At 36.5% G+C, this 19,679-nt stretch overlaps 1 protein-coding gene across 1 annotated transcript in view; it reads right to left on the reverse strand.

The window, feature by feature from the left end:
* Window positions 1–19,679, reverse strand: part of LOC120502186 (adhesion G protein-coupled receptor A3-like) — a 255,064-nt gene that overhangs the window by 35,129 nt on the left and 200,256 nt on the right. The window contains exons 13-16 of the mRNA XM_039709368.1: window positions 14,932–15,139; window positions 13,806–14,014; window positions 5,437–5,564; window positions 4,395–4,518 (exon numbers count right to left, since the gene is read on the reverse strand). Coding sequence (XP_039565302.1) covers window positions 4,395–4,518; window positions 5,437–5,564; window positions 13,806–14,014; window positions 14,932–15,139 — 669 coding nt within the window. The remainder of the gene's footprint in view (window positions 1–4,394; window positions 4,519–5,436; window positions 5,565–13,805; window positions 14,015–14,931; window positions 15,140–19,679) is intronic.

The raw sequence follows: 19,679 nt of genomic DNA on the forward strand, positions 1-19,679 counted from the left end.
TAGAAATACATGAGATAGCAGCTCATGACATGGGAGGGAAGGATGAGGCTCAATAAATTCTTTCTTGACTCTCTTAGCAACTGTAAACTTGAAGTTATACCTGAAAGGTCCCGGGTTCCAACTTAGCTGTGTATATCTTGTTAGTGGACTTCTACCTCTGTAAAACTTCAGAGGTCAAAAACTATATACAAATTAAATACCAAAGTGATAATTTAAACCTGTTTTCACTATTAGCAGAAATTTTGTATTTCACATAAAACTGTATGGAAAGGGTTGAGATTTCTACACAAAAGGAAGGATTATGATTGGAAATATTGAAGTGATGACCCCTACTCTTAAGAAGGTTTTCCACTGACAAGCCAAATGGTACTGAAAAAACTGCCCGAATATATGCATTGAAAAGAGCACTGTACCTAAAGCTCTTTAATAACCACAGTTATATAGCAAAAATTTTCTTGTTTTCTTGGATTAAGTTTTAACATGTCCTGTGTTCTCAGAACTCTTATCTTTGGGAATAAGCACTAGCCTTTGGAATAGAAGATTATACTTTTCTTCAGTAGGAAGATGCTGTCTGTTTGTGCTTCTTCAATAAATTTCAGTACCCTAGAGATAAGTTAAGTTCCATATGATGCAGTTACCATGGTAATGACCAGAATACACATTTATGCAAAGCATTTTGTTACAGAAAGGTTTCTTGATCAGCTTTAAGTTGCCCACAATTTTCTTTATTTCCCCTAAATTTTAGATTTAATTTCTTTTTTTTTTCTAATTGTAATCATATTTCAGATAAGATTGTACTTCTTAATTCAGTTTTATTTAAAGAAGGACACAGATATGCATGAACATTCTGATTAAACTTTTAATCCTGCAATGAAAATTATTCTTTTCTGTGAGATGAAGGGGCTCAGGAATTTCTCCGCAGTCTGTAACACCAATGGATGTGAATATTTCATGATCTTTAAACATTTAGCATTAGCAAAACCCCATGCTCCCTTCACAGGTAGAAAATGTAGAGCAAGAAGTTCAGCTTTCTGAGTTGAACTTGTAGGCTGCTGGCTAGTATGGAACGAGCTTTCCCTTTCTTGTTGAAGATCTACTGCCTTACAGAAACAAATTCACAAGCAGCTTCACATATGACATTCATCAGGGAGAAGAAGATCTGCGCCTTGCCAAAGTTTACATGGAAGCTTTTGTTTTATAAACCATATAGAGGTTCTTGGAGACGTGATTGGAGTGATCATGTAATAAAAAAATATTCTCTCTCTCTCCATAACTTTTCTGCCTCCTGAATCTTGTGCCCAGAAGTCCATTCTTCATGCTTCAACATGTTTAACTGAGGATTTAATCCCCTAGCATTCATAAACTCATGGCTATCATCCCTTCCTTTAAAGCAGAAGCCACGAAACAGAAGTCTTTGAGAGTACAGAATTGATACCTCCCACACATGGGGAGTGATCCAGCAACAGTTGTGACTCCTTCTCTCTCATTCTTTACATGAAAGGAGTGAGCTTCCTTCTGCTTTCTGAAGCAAAATAACCCGAAGCCCCAGCTGGGAGATGGAAGGGCTCTCACTGGCTGGCTCAAGTACCTTTCTGGTAGTGTACTGCCTCTGATTTATCCCTGCTGCTCCCAAGACAACCCCTGACTTGCATGAAAGATTTTGCCAGTAAACTCAAGAGTCTGGATTCTACAACAACCAACATTCAGTGACACCCAGGATGAGCTTCAAGGGTAATCTAAAGAGTTTGGAGATTCATTCACTCAGGAAATGTGCGAAGATGCAATCAACTCTTCTAGACCAGCATTCTAACATCAGGTTTTTGGTAAATCATAAAGACTGTAGAGCACATATGCAAGTGAAAGGTCTATACAAAATCCTCTCTGAAACAGATATGCAGGTTTAAAAGGGAATTGTAGATTTTTAGATTCCACATAAAAATAAATGTCTGACCATTTCTGAAAAGACCTTTTTTTGTGCAACTGTTTCACCTTGAAGGGGATTTGAAGGTTCTTCCAGCTATCACAGAAAATGGGGCCATTTCCATAGCATTAATTCCTGATGTTTAAAACTAACCTGTAATTACACATTTATAGACAGAAGGTGATCCAAATGAAGCTAATTTAGAACCACCCTTTTAGGTTAAATTTGAAGGATAAAAGTTAACTTAGTCTATTATTTCACATTGATAAGTATGCTGCAGTGAATTTTTTGGTGGAAGTTTTAGGGATAATTACAATAGGAAAGGGGGCGGTTGACTGGCTTTTATACAACATTTCAGTGATCAGGACAAAAAATACTTGCGTTTGGAATCTTTCTCTATGCACTCAGGAAATAAAAAGTGAAAATTGCATTGCTGCAGGTTGAAGTTGTGCTTTGAATTTTAGCAGAATGAAGAATACCTCTGGAATGGCAACTGATGGTGTTACACATGTCATATAACTAATATTTTAGTGCCGCTTGAAGCAGTAACATTTTTCACAAATATATTTTAAGCCCCAGTATCAGAGCTTTGGCACATTGGATATTAAATCACAGACTAATTGTCTCAGGGTTATCACAGGACACAGGCACTGGGACTCAGAATTTAGAAAATCTTGCTGTCAGAAAGCAAGAAGGGATCTGTGGCTGGGAATGATGTTCTCAAAGTGAACAGTTTTTCAGCCTCTGTTAGCAGTTATTGGAGCCTTGTCTTAGATTGCTTGGACTATTTCATCCATTAGCTCTGTCTAATTACATCAGACAATTTCTACCAGGAAATAGAGAACTGTCTTTGTCACTTCTATCTTTCCTATATTGTAACTCCTGATTATATTATCTGTTATGTAGCATGATATCAGGTAAATAAATAACTTTATGAAACTGGTTAGCAGACATAGAGAGATAGTTAAATTCAGTTTCCCTAAGTGTGCACATTTCTCAGCAGCTCAGGATCTGACCCTATCCCACAGCAAGAGACAGATGCCACTGATAATGCACTTTATTAAGATACTCCTGTAGTTTATGTACTTCTTATAAAAGGCTATTAATAACACATTTATCTCAATCAATTTTTCATTATAGCTGTTAATACCACGTTGCTACCACGCAAGCTGCAAAGTAAATAATCAGACAACGACTGAAAGAACAGATGGTCATTTGTGGCCACGTAATTACATGGCCATGGCTGCCCTACAAACAAATCTGCTACTATCACTTGCAAACTGCAGACAAAGAAAATGGTAAGTGATATTTCAATTTGCTAGAACTTACAAATTAATTATGACACAATACACTAGATATTGTGAGATATTTCTCTCAATCTAGTGGACAGCTGTGTTATTTAAATGAGTATAATGTAATACACTTAGGTAGACTTCCCGTGCAGAACATCACAGTGCTTACAGACCCATGTGTGCTGTTTACTGATGGTCATGCACAAGGATACACAAAAGGCTTCCAAAGCACCTCACTGAACACTTAAAAGAGTGATAACTCTTACTCTTATTAAGAGTGATAACTCACACTAGTTATGCAAGCTTTGCAGTGACTCTGCTGTTGGCTCCTGACTCTTCCTATTTACATCCATCCAAGGCAATCAGAAGAACTGGATTTAGTGACAGGCAAAAATCTGGGAGAACATTGGCTAAACAAAGTGCTTTACTACAGGAAAATACCAACAACATTCATGAGCCCAGGTGCACTTCCACAAAATCCGAGAGGAAGAAAGGTTCAAGGCAAACAAATTGCAACAAGCCCTCATCAGATGTTACAGAAGATGAACGAAATTACTCTCTTTACGCATTGGACAGACTCAGCCTTTATATTCAGAGCAGCTGAATCCATCCCTGTCTGTGCATCTCACCACACTATTGCCCCAAAAATGCTGAGGCAAGAGATGTGAAATAGTCCAGCAGTACAAACAAGGGTCCATAAATCACAAGTATGCTGGTCTGCTGTGTCTCCTTAGGGATCATCCAGTGAAGCCAGGGCTACCCCCAGGCAAACAGTGCATGTGTTATAAAAGTGAAGCAGCAACTTTAGTCCCACACATCCAATCCAAAATATAGGAAGGACAGAAGTATTCTGGATTTGTAGTTTTCAACTATCCTGTACAGCAGAGAACTATCAAAATTTTCAATGGTTTTCTTAAAAAAAAACCAAAACAACAAGAATGAAGCAATATGACCCTCAGAGAAGTTAATGCATTGATCACCCTCTTACAGAAACTCATGTGACAACCAAACACCAACATTCCCAGTACTGGCCTTTAGAAGAGATGCTTATAGTAGTTTATTTTGAAAAACTTAAGATCCCAGAGCAACATAAGAAAGGAAGGAGAACTGCCAATACTATGTTAAGAACTCATTTGCAAGTTTCAATTCCATTAGTAAGAATTACTGAGACAGATACTTACAGCTTGACATATAATTGGATATTTAATGCGATTGATTCCACCAGCAAAAACAGCAAATGTGAGAGCAGTATGGAAACAAAAGTTGAGAAGCATGTGCCATCCTTTTCTGCTTATTCGGATTGTGCTGTTGAAAAAAAAAAAAAAAAGTCACATTTTAAAATCAAAACCCCCAACATATTTATTACAAAATTTACTATTCAGGAAAACCACTTAATTTGATAGAATAAAATTATCAGGTTCTTGAATACATGTGTAACAATCTACACATAGGAGAGAGTGTAACCTATATAGCAATGAAATAAATAATAAAAAGGTAAAATAAATAGTAAAAATCATAAAATTCTACCAATTTAAAGTTTCCTCCACCAAATCAAGCATTTAAAGTAGAGTACTGCAAGCAAAAGGCTTATTGCATAGCTTCACTTATGCAGAACTTTAACAAGACATCTCTAAAGGACTAAATGGAAGCTGAAGATCAGAAGACATTGCATTAACTTCAAATAATTAATATTTAGCAGCTTCTACAGCACAATACATTCTTACTCATTTAAATTGCTAATGGTCTTTAACCAGAAGTATGTAGTTAAAATATAAATTTTTTATATCAAAGGAAACACAAGTTTTCTAAACCCAAAATTTAGAAGACAAAGAAAGTTCCTTTAATCCAGTAATAGTTACCAGTCTTCCAACCAGATTTGGTCTTAAAATTCATTATGGCAAGTGTAGCTGACCAAAGGGCTGCTCGACTGGAATTTGCCAGGAAGAAACTTAATAGTGTTCATGGTTTTATATGTTGAGTTTGTTGAGTTAGAAATCTTAGGAAAAATGTACAGAATATGTAAACATATATGTCAGGAAAGCTTGGAAAAAGCTTTAGAGAGGTTGACATAAACTTTGTTTTGATTTCTCTGGTGTTAATCACATTGCTGCTGTTATTATCCAACAGTAATTCAAATAATTTTAATTTATCTTTATAGTAAAGGTTATAAAAATTCAAGTGTTGTGCTGGCCATTTAATATGTGCTTAAAATGGAATTCTTACCTGTGATGGACAATGTAGGTGATAATGGAAGCAAACAGGCACAACAACATAACTGCAGTACATGCATAAACCACAGGGTGCAGAAACTCCCCTGGGTACTGCGGGAAAGACAGCACTGTCTTAAAATCCTGTGGAAAGAGCAAAATGATTTAACATTGCTAGGCATGTGTGAAACTGAGATTTCATTCCAATATGTCCTGTCATTTCTAGCTGTTCCCTTTCAAGGGCAGGAAAAAAAAAAAAAGATGAACTTTTAATGTAGATACAGTTCATGAATTTGCAATAACAGACTGCTCCTTCCTCATCTGCATACAGTTTGCTAGACAGAAATTAACCTTTTTGTACAAGCAGACATAACCTAATTAAAAAAAAAAGGTCTGAAAAAATACACAGAATATTACATTTTCCCAGCATTAGCAGTATCTGGTCCTTCTGATAACATGAACTTTATGAGCATATTTTACGAAGATATTAAGCACAACATTTCAAATCATCATAAAGGTGTCTAAATGGCATATATGGCTGCAGAAGAACCATTCAAAGTAAAAAAAAAAAAAAAAGAGAATACACCGAAATTATTGAGTGACTCAAATATAATTACCAGTTGATAAAACTCCTGTGACCCAGTGACCTTCACACTTAGTTGGAAGTACTCTACTCCCTATAGTAATTCAAAAGTTACTTAGACAGCTCTATTAACAGCAGAGTAAAGGTCCATGTGTTCCTTTTGAACATGTTAGTGCCTAGTGACACAATTCTTCATGAAAAACAATGAAAAACTATCAATATCTTTGTAAAATTAACCTTATCAAATTCCCATTCAAAATTACACATTTAGAAGAGCTAAATCTGAAGGTGTGATGGATGGAAAGCAAAAGGAGCCCATTAAATGAAACAGAATGTCTTCAGACCATCTGAATTAAATTCAGACTGTCTGAATTAAAGCAAACATTACATTCCCTGCAATGCACTAAGCATTTGCTTAGTGGCACTACATTTCTGCACACAGGAACTAAAATTTATACACAAAACCTATCACCTGAGCGCAAACACATAGTCCTCTACATGCCACCTCCCATGTGCAGTGGCACTAACTCTGCACATAAAAATGAATATACATCCCAGCAGAAAAAGCTAAAATCTGAAATAGTACCACATGTGACTATCCAGTAAACTCTAACACTTAAAATATTGCCAAACATTTAAAATACTTTTTTCTTATTTGTCAGTTTTAGGTTCTCTTAGAAGAAGATTCAATACATTATTTTCCAGAGGTGAAATCTCCCCTTAGGAAACAGGGACTGCAATGCTAATACCTCTGTTTAATTGCATTTGCATGCAGAGAGCTGATTTCTAGCACCATTATTTATGAATATCAATTTGTCCACGTACAAGCAGATAATGTTCATGAGTATATGCAATTACTAAATGGTGAGAATTTAGTTTACCTTCTAAAATGATCCTCTCAAGTAACTGACGTCCTGGTCATTGTTATTTTCCTTCATTATTAGCTTTAAAGTTTCTAAGATTGATTGTACCAGTTTCTCCAGATTCATATGAATGTCAGTTATAAACAGAGCTGCTCACAACATATATCAAAAGGACCATCAAAATGAAAAAATAACTTACAGACAAAATGCCAACTATATGTTATCACATCCTATTTCTCTTCAGGTACTTCCTCAGCTTGCATGTTAAACCTCAGTTAAACCTGCAGTTACTCCTGTACTCCACACAAGTTTTCTCTCTGCCCTGCCAGTTCACCAACACCCAGGGTGAGAGGTGGAGTCACTTCTCATGGAGGAACTCGGGTTATGCTGTCTCATCTAGAGGTGTCAGTTTTTGATACTCTTCCCTCAATCACAAATGGAAAAGAAGAGGAAAAGAACTCTGTCTTTTGATGTGCTAGTTTTTTTAACATGACAGACCTAGGCTCTTAAGGCCTTCTAACTCTTGTTTTCTTCCAGTGTGCATGAATAAACACTCAGGATATCATGACTTCATAACTTTCAAATAATTCTTTAAAAGTCTGTTTTTTCAGAACTGTCTCTGAATGTCCACTTAAACACCCTTTTTCACCCTGATAATCTTTTTCTCCCATGTTTTTATTTTCATCATCTCCCCATTAATTCTTTTATAGAGTAAGTCTTTCAAGGTAGATGAATGAGTATTTAACAGGAATGTTCAATACAATTTTAGCTCATATTATGAGTAGTAATTTAAACAAAAGTACTCTGCTGAAAATGATAAAACATTTTCTTCTAGCTCTTACTGATGTAATTATATTTTCATATACTATAGTACACTTTGGCATAAATTTAGGTACACAATTTCTCTGCATTCAGAAATGTGTTACTGTAACTATACAGTAGTAACAGCACAGTTATTTAAATAAATAAGTTGCATATCACTGTGAAAAGTTGTGAAAAAGGAAGCACAGTGAAGTTACACATTTGAAATGTGTAGCCACACATTTGAAACAAATGAAAGCAATTTTACTTGAGTACCATCACTGTGTACTAAAGAACTAGTTTTAATAGTGTAAATGGAAGGTTCAACATCTCCCTGTGTTTGATCACCAGAATAAAAGCAAATGCCATGTGTCCTACAGGAATACAACCATTTTGCCTGCAGAAGAATGAAGAACAATCAGCATCTTAAAGCTAATTCCATTTTTAAGTACGAGTTTTATCTCTTATCTAATCTTCTACAGTAAATAAATGTCAAAATTTTGAGCATGAAAATCATTAATGCCAAAGTAGAATATCCTTTTTAGAACTATTGTATATTGAAAACTGATTTCATTATAGATATATAACAGATGTATCTTGTTTACTCTCTGATGATAATTAAACCTTATTGATCCATCAACTTCCCTTGAGTAATCTGGAGAAGACAATGTGCAGAAAAGAAGCATTTTTAAAAAATGCTGTATGCAAAGCAGCAAAATTGTATGTTACATTTTAAAAAGTTAGGTTTGATTTTATTTCCTAGAGGATATTCAAATCATTATGATATTGAATTATCCCACGAAAATTAATATTTACAAGACTTTGACCATTACAAACTGGTGTCAACAACTACGAGGCATGTTAGGTGTTGTCTAGTGAGAAAATGTCATTTGTTCACCCTTTCAAGATGGTGCAAAACAAACCAAGACAGTGGTGAGCACTTGGGGCACATGAGTTGAATCCCATCTGGGGCCATATTACCAAGACTGCACACAGCAGAGGAAGGAAATTATTATTCCCTTCTATTCACCACTTGTGAGCCAAATCTCAGCTATTGTGCCCAGTTTTGGGCACTTCAGTACAAGAATGACATTGCTGAATTGAAAGGAGCCCAGTAGAAGCCACCAAGACAATAAAATGTTCCAAGGCCTGGATGCCAGGCCTTTAATTCCATCTGTCTTCCAAGAGTTGGCATATTTTACTGAACTTTACAATCTGAATCCATTTACCTGCTGGCTGAAGTTGCACCATGATGAATGCAAGATCCATTAAGCCAACAGAAAAGAAAAACAAACAGAAAGAAAGAGCTTGAGCCAGAGATCTGATTTGCGATAAAATCACTGCCTTTTGGAGGAGACAAGCCTGGAATTTTGAGCCCAGTACCAAGCCATTTTATGCTTTTTACAGAGCAAACAATATATATTATTAAATGCAATTTGATAAAACCTACATGGAAGGAAAAAGAAATAAAAAGCAGATCTTGCTCTTAAGAGTACTCTAATTCCAAGGCTTTGTGCAAAAGAATGTCAGTCAGGAATATTCTTGAAAAAGCAGCCTTTTCTGGGGGCTTGACTCAATCCTGTCCATATGGGCTAAACATTCTCCGATGAGCATGAGCATTACATGAGCAGTGAGCAGTACATGCCAGCTGAGGACTGAAGTGAGGAGCATGTGCCTCCTTGCAGGCTCTTCACACTGAGAAACATCTATACATTGCAGAGTGATCTAATTCCAGGGAATTCTACAGTTCCCACTACAACAAATGTTAATTTTACATATAGCAGGTAAACTTTATGATCACTTTCATAATCTTTGGTGCATAAGCTCTGCTAAGATCTATCCTGTAGGTGTTTAACTTCGTGTTTAAACATGAAAAAAGATTAAAATGTTCGTTCTTGAGCCCCTTGTTATAGGCAGTCTGATTTTTCAAATTACAGAACAATGTTTCTACAGCCTGTTATGAGAAAACCCTGTGTTCTCTATGGGGAAAAGTCAAATACTGTAATTATGTCAACCTTCTAAATGACATCTCTGTAATACTTCCCCGACTCATGAATTAATTTCTCAAAAGGCTTAGACAGGCTGCTTAATTTGCAGAAGACCTGAAAGATGGAAGTTTAGAATTCTGTATTCAGAACCGAACTTCATGAACAGGCTTAAGAAATTCTGTAATTGTCTCCACTAACAATGAAAATGTTGAAAAAGTAGCTTTTTTTGTACCAGATTGGAAAGACTCCAAAGACTGGGGGGATGCTTGCAAAACAACAAGAGAAAAATGTCCTAAATCTTACTGTGATCCATTCCCTAGTATCCTGCCTCTTCTCAGTTTCTCATTCACACCATTTTCCAAGATTTGCTTCCAGGACAGTTTCAAATATGCTCTAGTTTTGTCAGCTCAGTCTCCTCAGCCCTAATTATTCCATATAAGCATCTGCTGAATGTATGCTACTTCTACAAATAATTAGTCCTTATGCACATAAAGCAAACCCAAAAACCCAACAAAACCCACACCTGTGTTGGTTGGGATAATATGACAAATTGTGACAAAACAGGAAAGGAGCTGCTTATGATTTTATGTTGATTTAACCTACTTTTAGGATTACAATTAGAAGTGCTAAGAATATTTATTAATCCATTTTATGTTAATTGGGAAGTGTCATACTTAGATTTAATAATTTTATTTGTGTTTATTTGGCAGATTTGAGGAAATTACTATTGACAAAGCAGTCTAAGGGGGAAAGGAAACGCTGTATACAATTACAGTAATATCCATCACTATTGAATTTCTATTGTGTTCTAAGAAAAATGAAAGGAAGAACAGAGGACAATGTATGCCAAAATGTATTTAGCAAATTTTGAAATTCATTGTTGCTATTGGATATTTTTGTCATCTCCTGAAGAGTTATTACTCAGAGGTCTCTGGAATGGTCATAACATACACACATATCGTCCTGAAAAATTAAAATACTGATATACAACTTTGCTCACACAACAGCACAAATACTCAGCATTTAAGAAGAAAATACCTATCATTACCTAAGACAAAGCTTCAAAGTATATAAATTCATGATTTTACGCTAAAATAGAAAATCATATTGCAGAGGTGAGGACCCTAGTGGGCTTTGGACATCTCCAAAAGAAACTAGAGCGTAATGAACTCTGTTCCTCCTATAGATCACAGAAGAAAAGACAAAAAATAGAGGACTAGTCTAAGCACACAGTACATGAAATAAAAGGCAGGAATATAATGTGGGAGTTAGTTCACATTATTTTAGTCTCACCTCTAGGACATACTACTCAAAACCTGATCAGAAAAAGATAATGCTCTTTATATCTATTATTTTACTTCTATTTGCCAGCCCAACCCAGAGCAAAGTGAAAGTGTGAGGCCACGTGAGGGAAGGAGCATGTACCTCCTCCCCAACCCAACCTCCAAACTAAACTTTTTCTCTCACTGACATCACTTGAACAACTGTCACAGAGAGAAATCAAAGGGCTCTACATGACTCCTCTCACTTGAAGTATGCTCATGCTTATTAATTATCAATCGTAGCTGATAAATCCTTGATTGCCACCTTTCTAAAAAAAGAACTCTAGAAAACCTTTATTTTAACCCTTTTATGTTACATAGGCATAAACAACTTCTATGAAAGCACCTTAAGAAACTTTGTCTTAGTATTTAAAAAGGTGACAAAGCAGAATGTGTGCTGTGCTAACCATAAAATGGACAGCTGGATTGACTGAGGCTTCTGTTTCAGCTTAATCTACAGCAGGATGCACATGATTCTGATGGTAATGTAAAGCTTTAGTGCTGCTTTTTAGTTTACAGATACTACTTCAGTTTTCTGCAATTACCCCAAACCATAATAATCAATTATGAAATTTTGTTGTTTAACAGATTAGAGAATTACAGAGTAATGACATGTATCATGATATTGTTGCTAATTTCATTAGCTACACACCATATGCCAGGTATCTTGAATTTGCTGATGGTTTGTTAGTATTTTAAAATACATTAGGCATATAGATATAAATTAGTAAGATACACATAAGCACTTTATACTGTTCATTTTATAAATTAATAACAATGCAGAACAATTAAGTATTTTTAAAATTCTGGTACGAGAATTGAACTGCCCAGAAAAGCATAGTGTCAATCAAATAAAATAATCCTTGACTTTATGCCATAAAACAGTGATTAAGAAATAATACTTGAATGAAAATGTTTGGACATAATGAAGCTACAAAAATTTTCTATTATCTGTTTAGAAAGACAATGACTGAAAAGTGGTTTTGTGTGTGTGCATATTTATACATGTATATTTTAAAATTACTTGTCATTCTTTTCCTTAAAAGTTACTGTGAAACACGAGCTAAGAAACATATCCCATTATTTGCTACCATAGAAATTGCAAAGCGTGATTCTAAGATTCTACTTTCTTGTCTTGCACAGATAAAACTGGAAGATGCACACATGAAATAAAGCACAGTCAAATGCTCATAACCAAACAAACACAAGGCCTAAAGCAGAACTACATTCCAGATACAAAAGCTGCAGTAAAAAGTGCCTCAGTTGCCTTTACAGTTGTAGAAAAACCCATCTCCTACATCTTGTAAGAGATAAATGGGCTTTACAACCCAAAAATTAACTGCAGCCCTTGTATCAGTATTCAACTTTTCAAACAAAAAGAAACTATGGAATTGGTTGATTGCAAACCGTTAGTTAACATTGAGTAACTGCTCAAAGTTTAAGAGCAACATGCTGAACTCAAGCAGTTGAAGAAGGAGGAAGCCATTTTGGGTGTGGCGCCTGCAAAGTCAACAGGTGTTTGCTTTAATCATTTTAGAAAAACACCCTCAAAGCAAAATTATGATTAATATTTTGGGAAACAAGAGGCTGGGGGAAAAGAGAACTCACAGGAGCTGTAGAAAATGAGGTATATTTGATGTCATCAAATCTGTGGAACAGCTCTTAAATTCTGAACAATTCTATAATGGGTAAAAATATGTTCAACTAAGTCTCAGGGAAATCAGTTCTTACAAAGTGGACGATAATATCTGCATTTAACTCATGGGCACCAGAGCTTTGTGCTATGATTGGCTGCCATCTGGGCTCCATCTGACAGCAGCAGATTGGTATTCTCTGCACACGTCCTCGCAATTCCTGTCGCCTGTGTTTGCTGTCCCTTACACATACACACAATACATTATTTACTCAACTATAAACATTTCCGTAATGTACACAAGCAGCATCTACAGTGCAATCATGCACCAGCATTCAAGAGCAATCTAGTATTAATAGTACACACATCTACTCTTTTTACAACTGGACACTGCATTTTTTAAGGTGCAAAGATTTTCTAAAGCTTAGAAACCTTTCGATTTCTTATTCTCTTTCATCTAGACCCTGAATAATAACAGTTCATTATTGTCTGCATAATATTTTTGCTTTTATGAAGGTAACTTTCTGTTAAGCTGGTTAGTTAAATAACTGCAATGGGAACTGTAAGTGTGACTGAGAACAGAGCAAAGCAGCTGATGTGTTAGCACTGCACAGGAATATTTTCCTTCACAAACAGCAATTTCATAAGTAGGCTATCGGCATTGGTGCACAAACCAAAACTCACACAGAATCAACAAGGACAGCTCTGTCCATACTTAAAAGAGCAGAAGATGTTATTCCTCTCCATTTATTAAATGATTCAACATTGCGGTATGCCTGCAACTAATTAGTATGATCAACACAGTGCAGGGCAGGAACAAAAGCAGACCAGCCTCTGAGATCTGCTGATGTAAAAGCACACAGGAGTATACATTTTTAAACCCTGTCATATAATTTATAACCATTATGTACTAATCATTCCTTGATGGAACTTTCATTTATAAGACTGAAGTTAATGTCATTTCTGATTAGGCCTGTCTCAGGATATTAAAACTGACCACCAGCTTTATTCACTTACTAGCACTTAAGTAACTTACTTTCTTTTAGACTGTTTTATACTAAACATTATAAAAACCCAAAAGGTCAGCTACATTTCATCAGAATGAAACAGATGCATGTATATAAAACATAAATGTATGGCAAAAGAGAGAGAGACGGAGAGAAATATAGGTATATTTGCTAAGTCATATACTTACCATTAGCACTGCAAAGTTACTGAAGTGTGTACTCTGAATGGTGGTAATATTGCCTGCAGAACTAATTATGTGGCACCCTTCTCCCCACCAGCCTCCATGTCCATCCAGAAGGTCAAAATCCCAGAAGGCTGCAATGGGGTCTATACCCCGTGCAAAGTGCCTCAATCCTATAGTAAGAGGGCTGGTGAGGTTTCCAAAACTGCACCCATCTGCAAAAGGAAGAAACTGAATCAGAGAGACGGAGTGGAAAATCCTTTAGTGCTGAATGCTCTGTAAAGAGACCAGATACACTAAACTATGGGAAAAAAAAGCCAGTGGACATAAAATCTTAATGGCCAAAATCAAAGGTAGTGCTCACATCGGAGAAGTTTGAAATGGTATAAATGAATCTGAGCATTTCAATCACATATTGTGTCAAAATGATCTAATCATTCCTCACAAAAGAGACCTTTTTTATTGTTTGAGATTCTTCATTTATGACCAGTGTTACACTATTGCCCATGTAACTGCAGAAACAGCTCAGTTTCACGGCATGATTATTAGCTGAGACAATTCTGCACTTTGAAAGTAACATTTTAAAATGTTAGTAGAAATGGGAGCACTATTCAGCGTCGGACAAAATTAGTAAAATTGCATGGGTGAGTAATTAATCAAAATACTGATTCACTAGCAGATGCAATGTATGTCATTTAGATAAAAGTCTATAACAACACCTGTTTTACATCCATCGCATCAGAAAGTATACTGCTGAGTATTGATACATGCAACAGGGCACTACTCCCACTCCAAAAGCCTTATTTTTACCCGTGCCTAAGACATTAACATCGCAACTGTAAAGAGTAAAACAAGGATCCTTCCGATAGCTTTAAGAAGCAAGCATCTGTAACAACACAGCCAACAAACAGCAGCCCAGAATTTGCATTCTAATCGTAGCACAAGGGCAATTCTTTATTTGCAGGACAATCAGAATAAAATCGTGCAGACAGGAACAATTGCAAACATTGTACTAAAGACAGAGACTGTTTCCAGGCTCCCAGCACACTGCATACTTTACCCCTCTATTCTCTGCACAATCAAGTATACGGTAGATTTAGATGAAAGAAAATAATGCATAACAGCTTCTCACCTATTTTAGCAAAAACAGCTGGTGTGGCAACCGTCCTACGTTTCCCATCATCTGCGAGATTTGATGAGTTTCCTGTGCTAGGAAAGAGTTTTCCATTCCGAAAGACAATAAACTGTAGCTTGCAAGTGGAGTTATCAACAGATTGCCAGGCTGAAGACTGAGAGAAGACAGACTGTGGCAAATGAACTGAAGCTACTGCTACAGCATTCTGTACAATGAGAAAAAAAAAGAAACATTTAAAATGCAAATCACAACAGGGTTGCTTTCATGATGTTTTAAACTCCTGTACAAGAAATGTATGCTGCCTTCCTTTTCCAACAGTCTGGAAGCAACCAAAGAAGCACGGGCTGTAACCATGGGAATAGGAATGGTACAGTGCATATTAAAATGGAAAACGTTTTGATTGAATGTGAGAGTCTATATGGTCAAGCTCCCTGCTGCAGAGGTGAGAATGGTTCTTACCGTGCCTGCTAGAGGGTCCATCAACACTGCAGATCTGATTTAAAGAGACAACCTCTACCAGGTTTTCTCCTTCACTTAAAATAGAATCAGACAACTTACATTAAAACATTTCTCTGAAAGGGTACTTAAAGGGTATAAAAATAATTTTATTATTAAAACAAATTACATCTGCAGAGAACTGCAAGTGCAGTAAACAACACAGTTTAGGAATATGTTTTTCTTGCTTCATATAAGGAAAATCAGTTAACTATGTTTTAGCCATTCAGAATTAAAAAATACTACAAACACTAATGTAAAAGAAGAAAACAAGACAACACTGGGAGAAAATGAATGAAGACTGTCAGATCACTATAATGGCTTTGAGTCGTGTGTTACATACCCTTTTACAAGCAGATAAATCCCTTACAGCAGAGCTATAAAATACACCAAACATTGTATTTTGAGGACTTCACTCATCAAGCATTTTTTTTCTGCCAAAGTAGCAAACTAATCATTAAAGACTGAGATATTTACAAGGAATAACAAATGATGAGCAATGGAAAAATAAACAGGGAGTCTGTCCTGAGCCTTGATGTGAAAAGTGTATGTATTTAAAAACAAACAAACTACAAAATGTTCTAATTTACATTTCCCCCAAGGGCAGAGTATGGCTCTATGCACATAATTTACATAGATTATCACAGTTTGCTCATAGCACATGTGCACTACCTATTTCAGAAGTAAAACAATAATCTTCACAACAATATAAAGAAACATGACATTTAATATACATCCACGTGCTGGGAGAAATACACATGAGAGATAAAAGGTGTAACAAAGATCAGCAACCTAAAATGAGCATGAGAAGCATCTAGTGACCACAGAATAAATATGGAAGGAAGGCATGAGTAGTCTGTGATGTCATTTGAACGCTTAAATAAAGAGATAAAGACTTCTGTACACCATTTTCCTTTTACCATGTATATTTTAGGAAGGTTTTCAGACTTTAACAGTAAAAACACAAAAACGTCCTTTTAAAAATAAGTATTAATTTAGGCAATGCTGCTCATTAAAAGTACTCAGGAAAAAAAGACCAAATAGCAACAGAACATTTCTACATTAGAATTTTAAATTATTATGAAGGCTTTAATTGGTATTAACTGAGCTAAACATCAGGCACTCATCCTGAGATTGTTTCCACTGTCTAATTCACTAAAGCTGTTATAATTGGCTTTATCTCATGCTCCCAAAAAAGACATATTTTACTCTATGATATCCCAAGTATCTGCATATGTTGAACGTCTGATGATACCATTTTGGCCTTAAAATTGCTATCAAAAAGTATGCACAGAGTTTTTTAAAAGTGTCATTTATCAAACCCCAGATATCTGTTGAGAACTTATGTGGAGATGTACAGACATGTAAGAGAGGTTACTGTGCAATTATATTTATGCTGGATTTTTATTATTATTCTGTGCTGGAAAAAGCAACAATGATGACATATTAAATTACACTAATTACTCATTATACACAAAAAGAGAAAGATAGAAGCATATGAATAAGCTTATGATAATGAAACCCACAGCTAAAGGCACTGGGTTAAGCAACAATGTGCTATGACTTGACAAAAGCAGCCCTACACAAACCAGAGAAAACAACAGGTTTATAGCACTTTTGCTAAGAGGGCAAATCATCTAATTTATTGTGGTTCTCTAATTGCCTCTCCATTGGGACTTACTGATATTAATAGGAGAAAGTAATGGTATAGACAGAGCTTGCCTGTGGGACTGGGGAGGTGCAGAGTGGAAGCTGCTCCCACCTGAAGCACAGGGAGCTGGGGCTGGTGGCAGTGCCCAGGCTGGGCAGGACAGCTGCCCCAGCCCTTCCCTTCCCTTCCCTCCTCAGCAGCTGCCCTCAGCCCTGCCCTTCCCTCCTCAGCAGTGCCCAAGCAGGGCTGGGCAGGACCAGCTGCCCTCAGCCCCTCCCTGCCCACACAGGTTTTTCAGCACCCAGCAGGGAGGGAGGAAGCTGCCCACGGTGCCCCAGCCTTACCCACAGACTGCAGCCTCACATCACAGGGCCAAGGTTGAAGGCAGGGAAGAAAAGCTGCAGACAGCCCACAGTGGAATTAGTGTGGACTGGTTGCACTGCTCGGGCTGACTGAGCAAATCTCAAACACGCAGCAACATCAAATTATTTACTTGACAAAAAGACACATTTACAGAGAATGTTTTCCTGATCAGGCTTCAGGAGAGCATTTTTCCCTTGTTGTCTGCTCAAAATGAATATGAATACCCACAACACAAGCTATTTAATAAACTTCACTAAATTGCCTACAGTCACTTCCTGGAGTAGAGTTTTACTGTGAATACTGCCCACTTATACTACCTGTTACTTCAATTTTTTTTTTGCATGCAGGCAGTGTGGTGGAGTGAAGGGCAAAGGGATGGGGTATTCCTTAACTGGACAAATGTATACATAAAGTCAAACTACTTGCTGCACATCAAATATTTACTTAACAATTCCTCAAAATTAAACATTCAACTGTCTGCTACAGCAAAGTGCCTGCCAACAAGATCCTGTAGTAGGATGTTAATGAAAAATGCACATAGTGAGAAGGCCCACACATTCACAGTGCTGTTTAAAAATATGAACAGATACATTATTTTCATCTAAGATGTGTGAGAATTTTCAATAGTATTACTTATTATTCACATGAGAGGGAGGATCTGAGCACTGAAGCAGTTCCTATTATTGTGGTAGAGGATGGAGGGAGCCTGACTGAAGGTTCAGTCTTGTATTCTGCTAATCTTATGTGAAGTGAAACATAAGTCAGTTCCCCACTCTTGCCTCAGTTCCCCTCTCACTTAAGTGAGATTAAAATGATGGCATTTATTTTGCCCTGTAAGATGCTCCAGAGTTCAGAGATGAAATACAATACTGGAACACATATTACTAAAACCAGTGACAACAACATCAAGTTTTGAGAGAATTATTGTCCTTCAGATGCTTCAAAACTCACATAAATCATCTAATTTAATTTTTTTTTTATTTGGGCACCATATCACCGCATCACAATAAGGTATCTGAGCATGCTAGTGGCAAAAAGCTGCCTGCACTTCTGAAAAGAGAGAAAGAGCAATAAAGACCCACCACAGGAGCCACAGCTTTACAGCACTGGCACCTCATATTTTCCTGGAAAAGCTTACAGTTTGTGTCAGCATTTCACCAGTCAGGACTTAGACATTCTGTGAGTGTTTTCAAAACAGAATGTCAATAATCCCATCATGACTCCATTTCAGTTTTAGTCCTATTAACTGGATTGTACTGGCATTGATTAGAAAAAAGGGAATCCTGAACACAGTGTAGATTCTTCTAAGGAGCATTTTTCTTCTGAAAAAGGCTTGTCTTTTAAAATGAAAGCCATTCATAGACATACGCCCAATTGCACACCAATATGATAGAAATGATGCAATTTTAAAACGCTCTGAAGTGTCATCTATGTCATCTGCCCTGATATCTGAAAATCTGCTGTGTGACCTGCAGCCAGGGAAAGGGGGCTTATCAGCTCTAAACCAGTTCTTAGGATTTCCTGGGACACCTCCCAGGGCTCCTGGCTCCTAGGACTTCTTGGAACCTGGTCAACTTCCCAAAAAGCAGAATGAAAGGTTGTTTTAAACTCTGAACCATAATTTGGATAGTACAGTTTTTTAAGTACTTTTGAAATTTTGGATTTTGTTTCCATTTCAGACCTATTTGAGTGTGTGTGTATGTATATAATTTTTCAAAAGATCTGAGGCACCAAAACAGAACCAATTAATCTGTGTTCCAGTAGTTTTAAATTCGAATTAAAAACCCCCTTCTAAAGCATAAATGGACCTCAGGATATTGAGAGCTATGCATTGGCATTCTTGCAACTTGTGCATGTGAGGCCCTTATTAAAAATGTTTTAAGGGAAAAATGAAAGATTTAAAGTGAAGTTTTTCCCTAGGCAGTTTTATTCTGGTAGCAGTCCATTCCTTGTAATGAATGCTAGCATTTACAAGGAGTTTTTAAGTGTTTAGGAAAGACAGCCTCTTGCCTTAGGTGACGTTGTGATATGTTGGCCCTTCTACTTTCATAATTTCTTTAAGAGACCTGCTCCCATTTACTCTTGAAGCTTTGCTTTGTTGCAGTGTTTAACTTGCCTAAAATTTAGCATACTACTGAGAGACCATACTCATTATCAAACAATTATTATCAAGAAACCTACTTAGTAACCACTGTGGAATGACAAAAATCAAACTATTTTCAGTAACTTTTCCTTG

The sequence above is a fragment of the Passer montanus genome, unplaced genomic scaffold (assembly GCF_014805655.1).
Source record: "Passer montanus isolate IOZ18808 unplaced genomic scaffold, ASM1480565v1 scaffold21, whole genome shotgun sequence".
Lineage (NCBI taxonomy): Eukaryota > Metazoa > Chordata > Aves > Passeriformes > Passeridae > Passer > Passer montanus.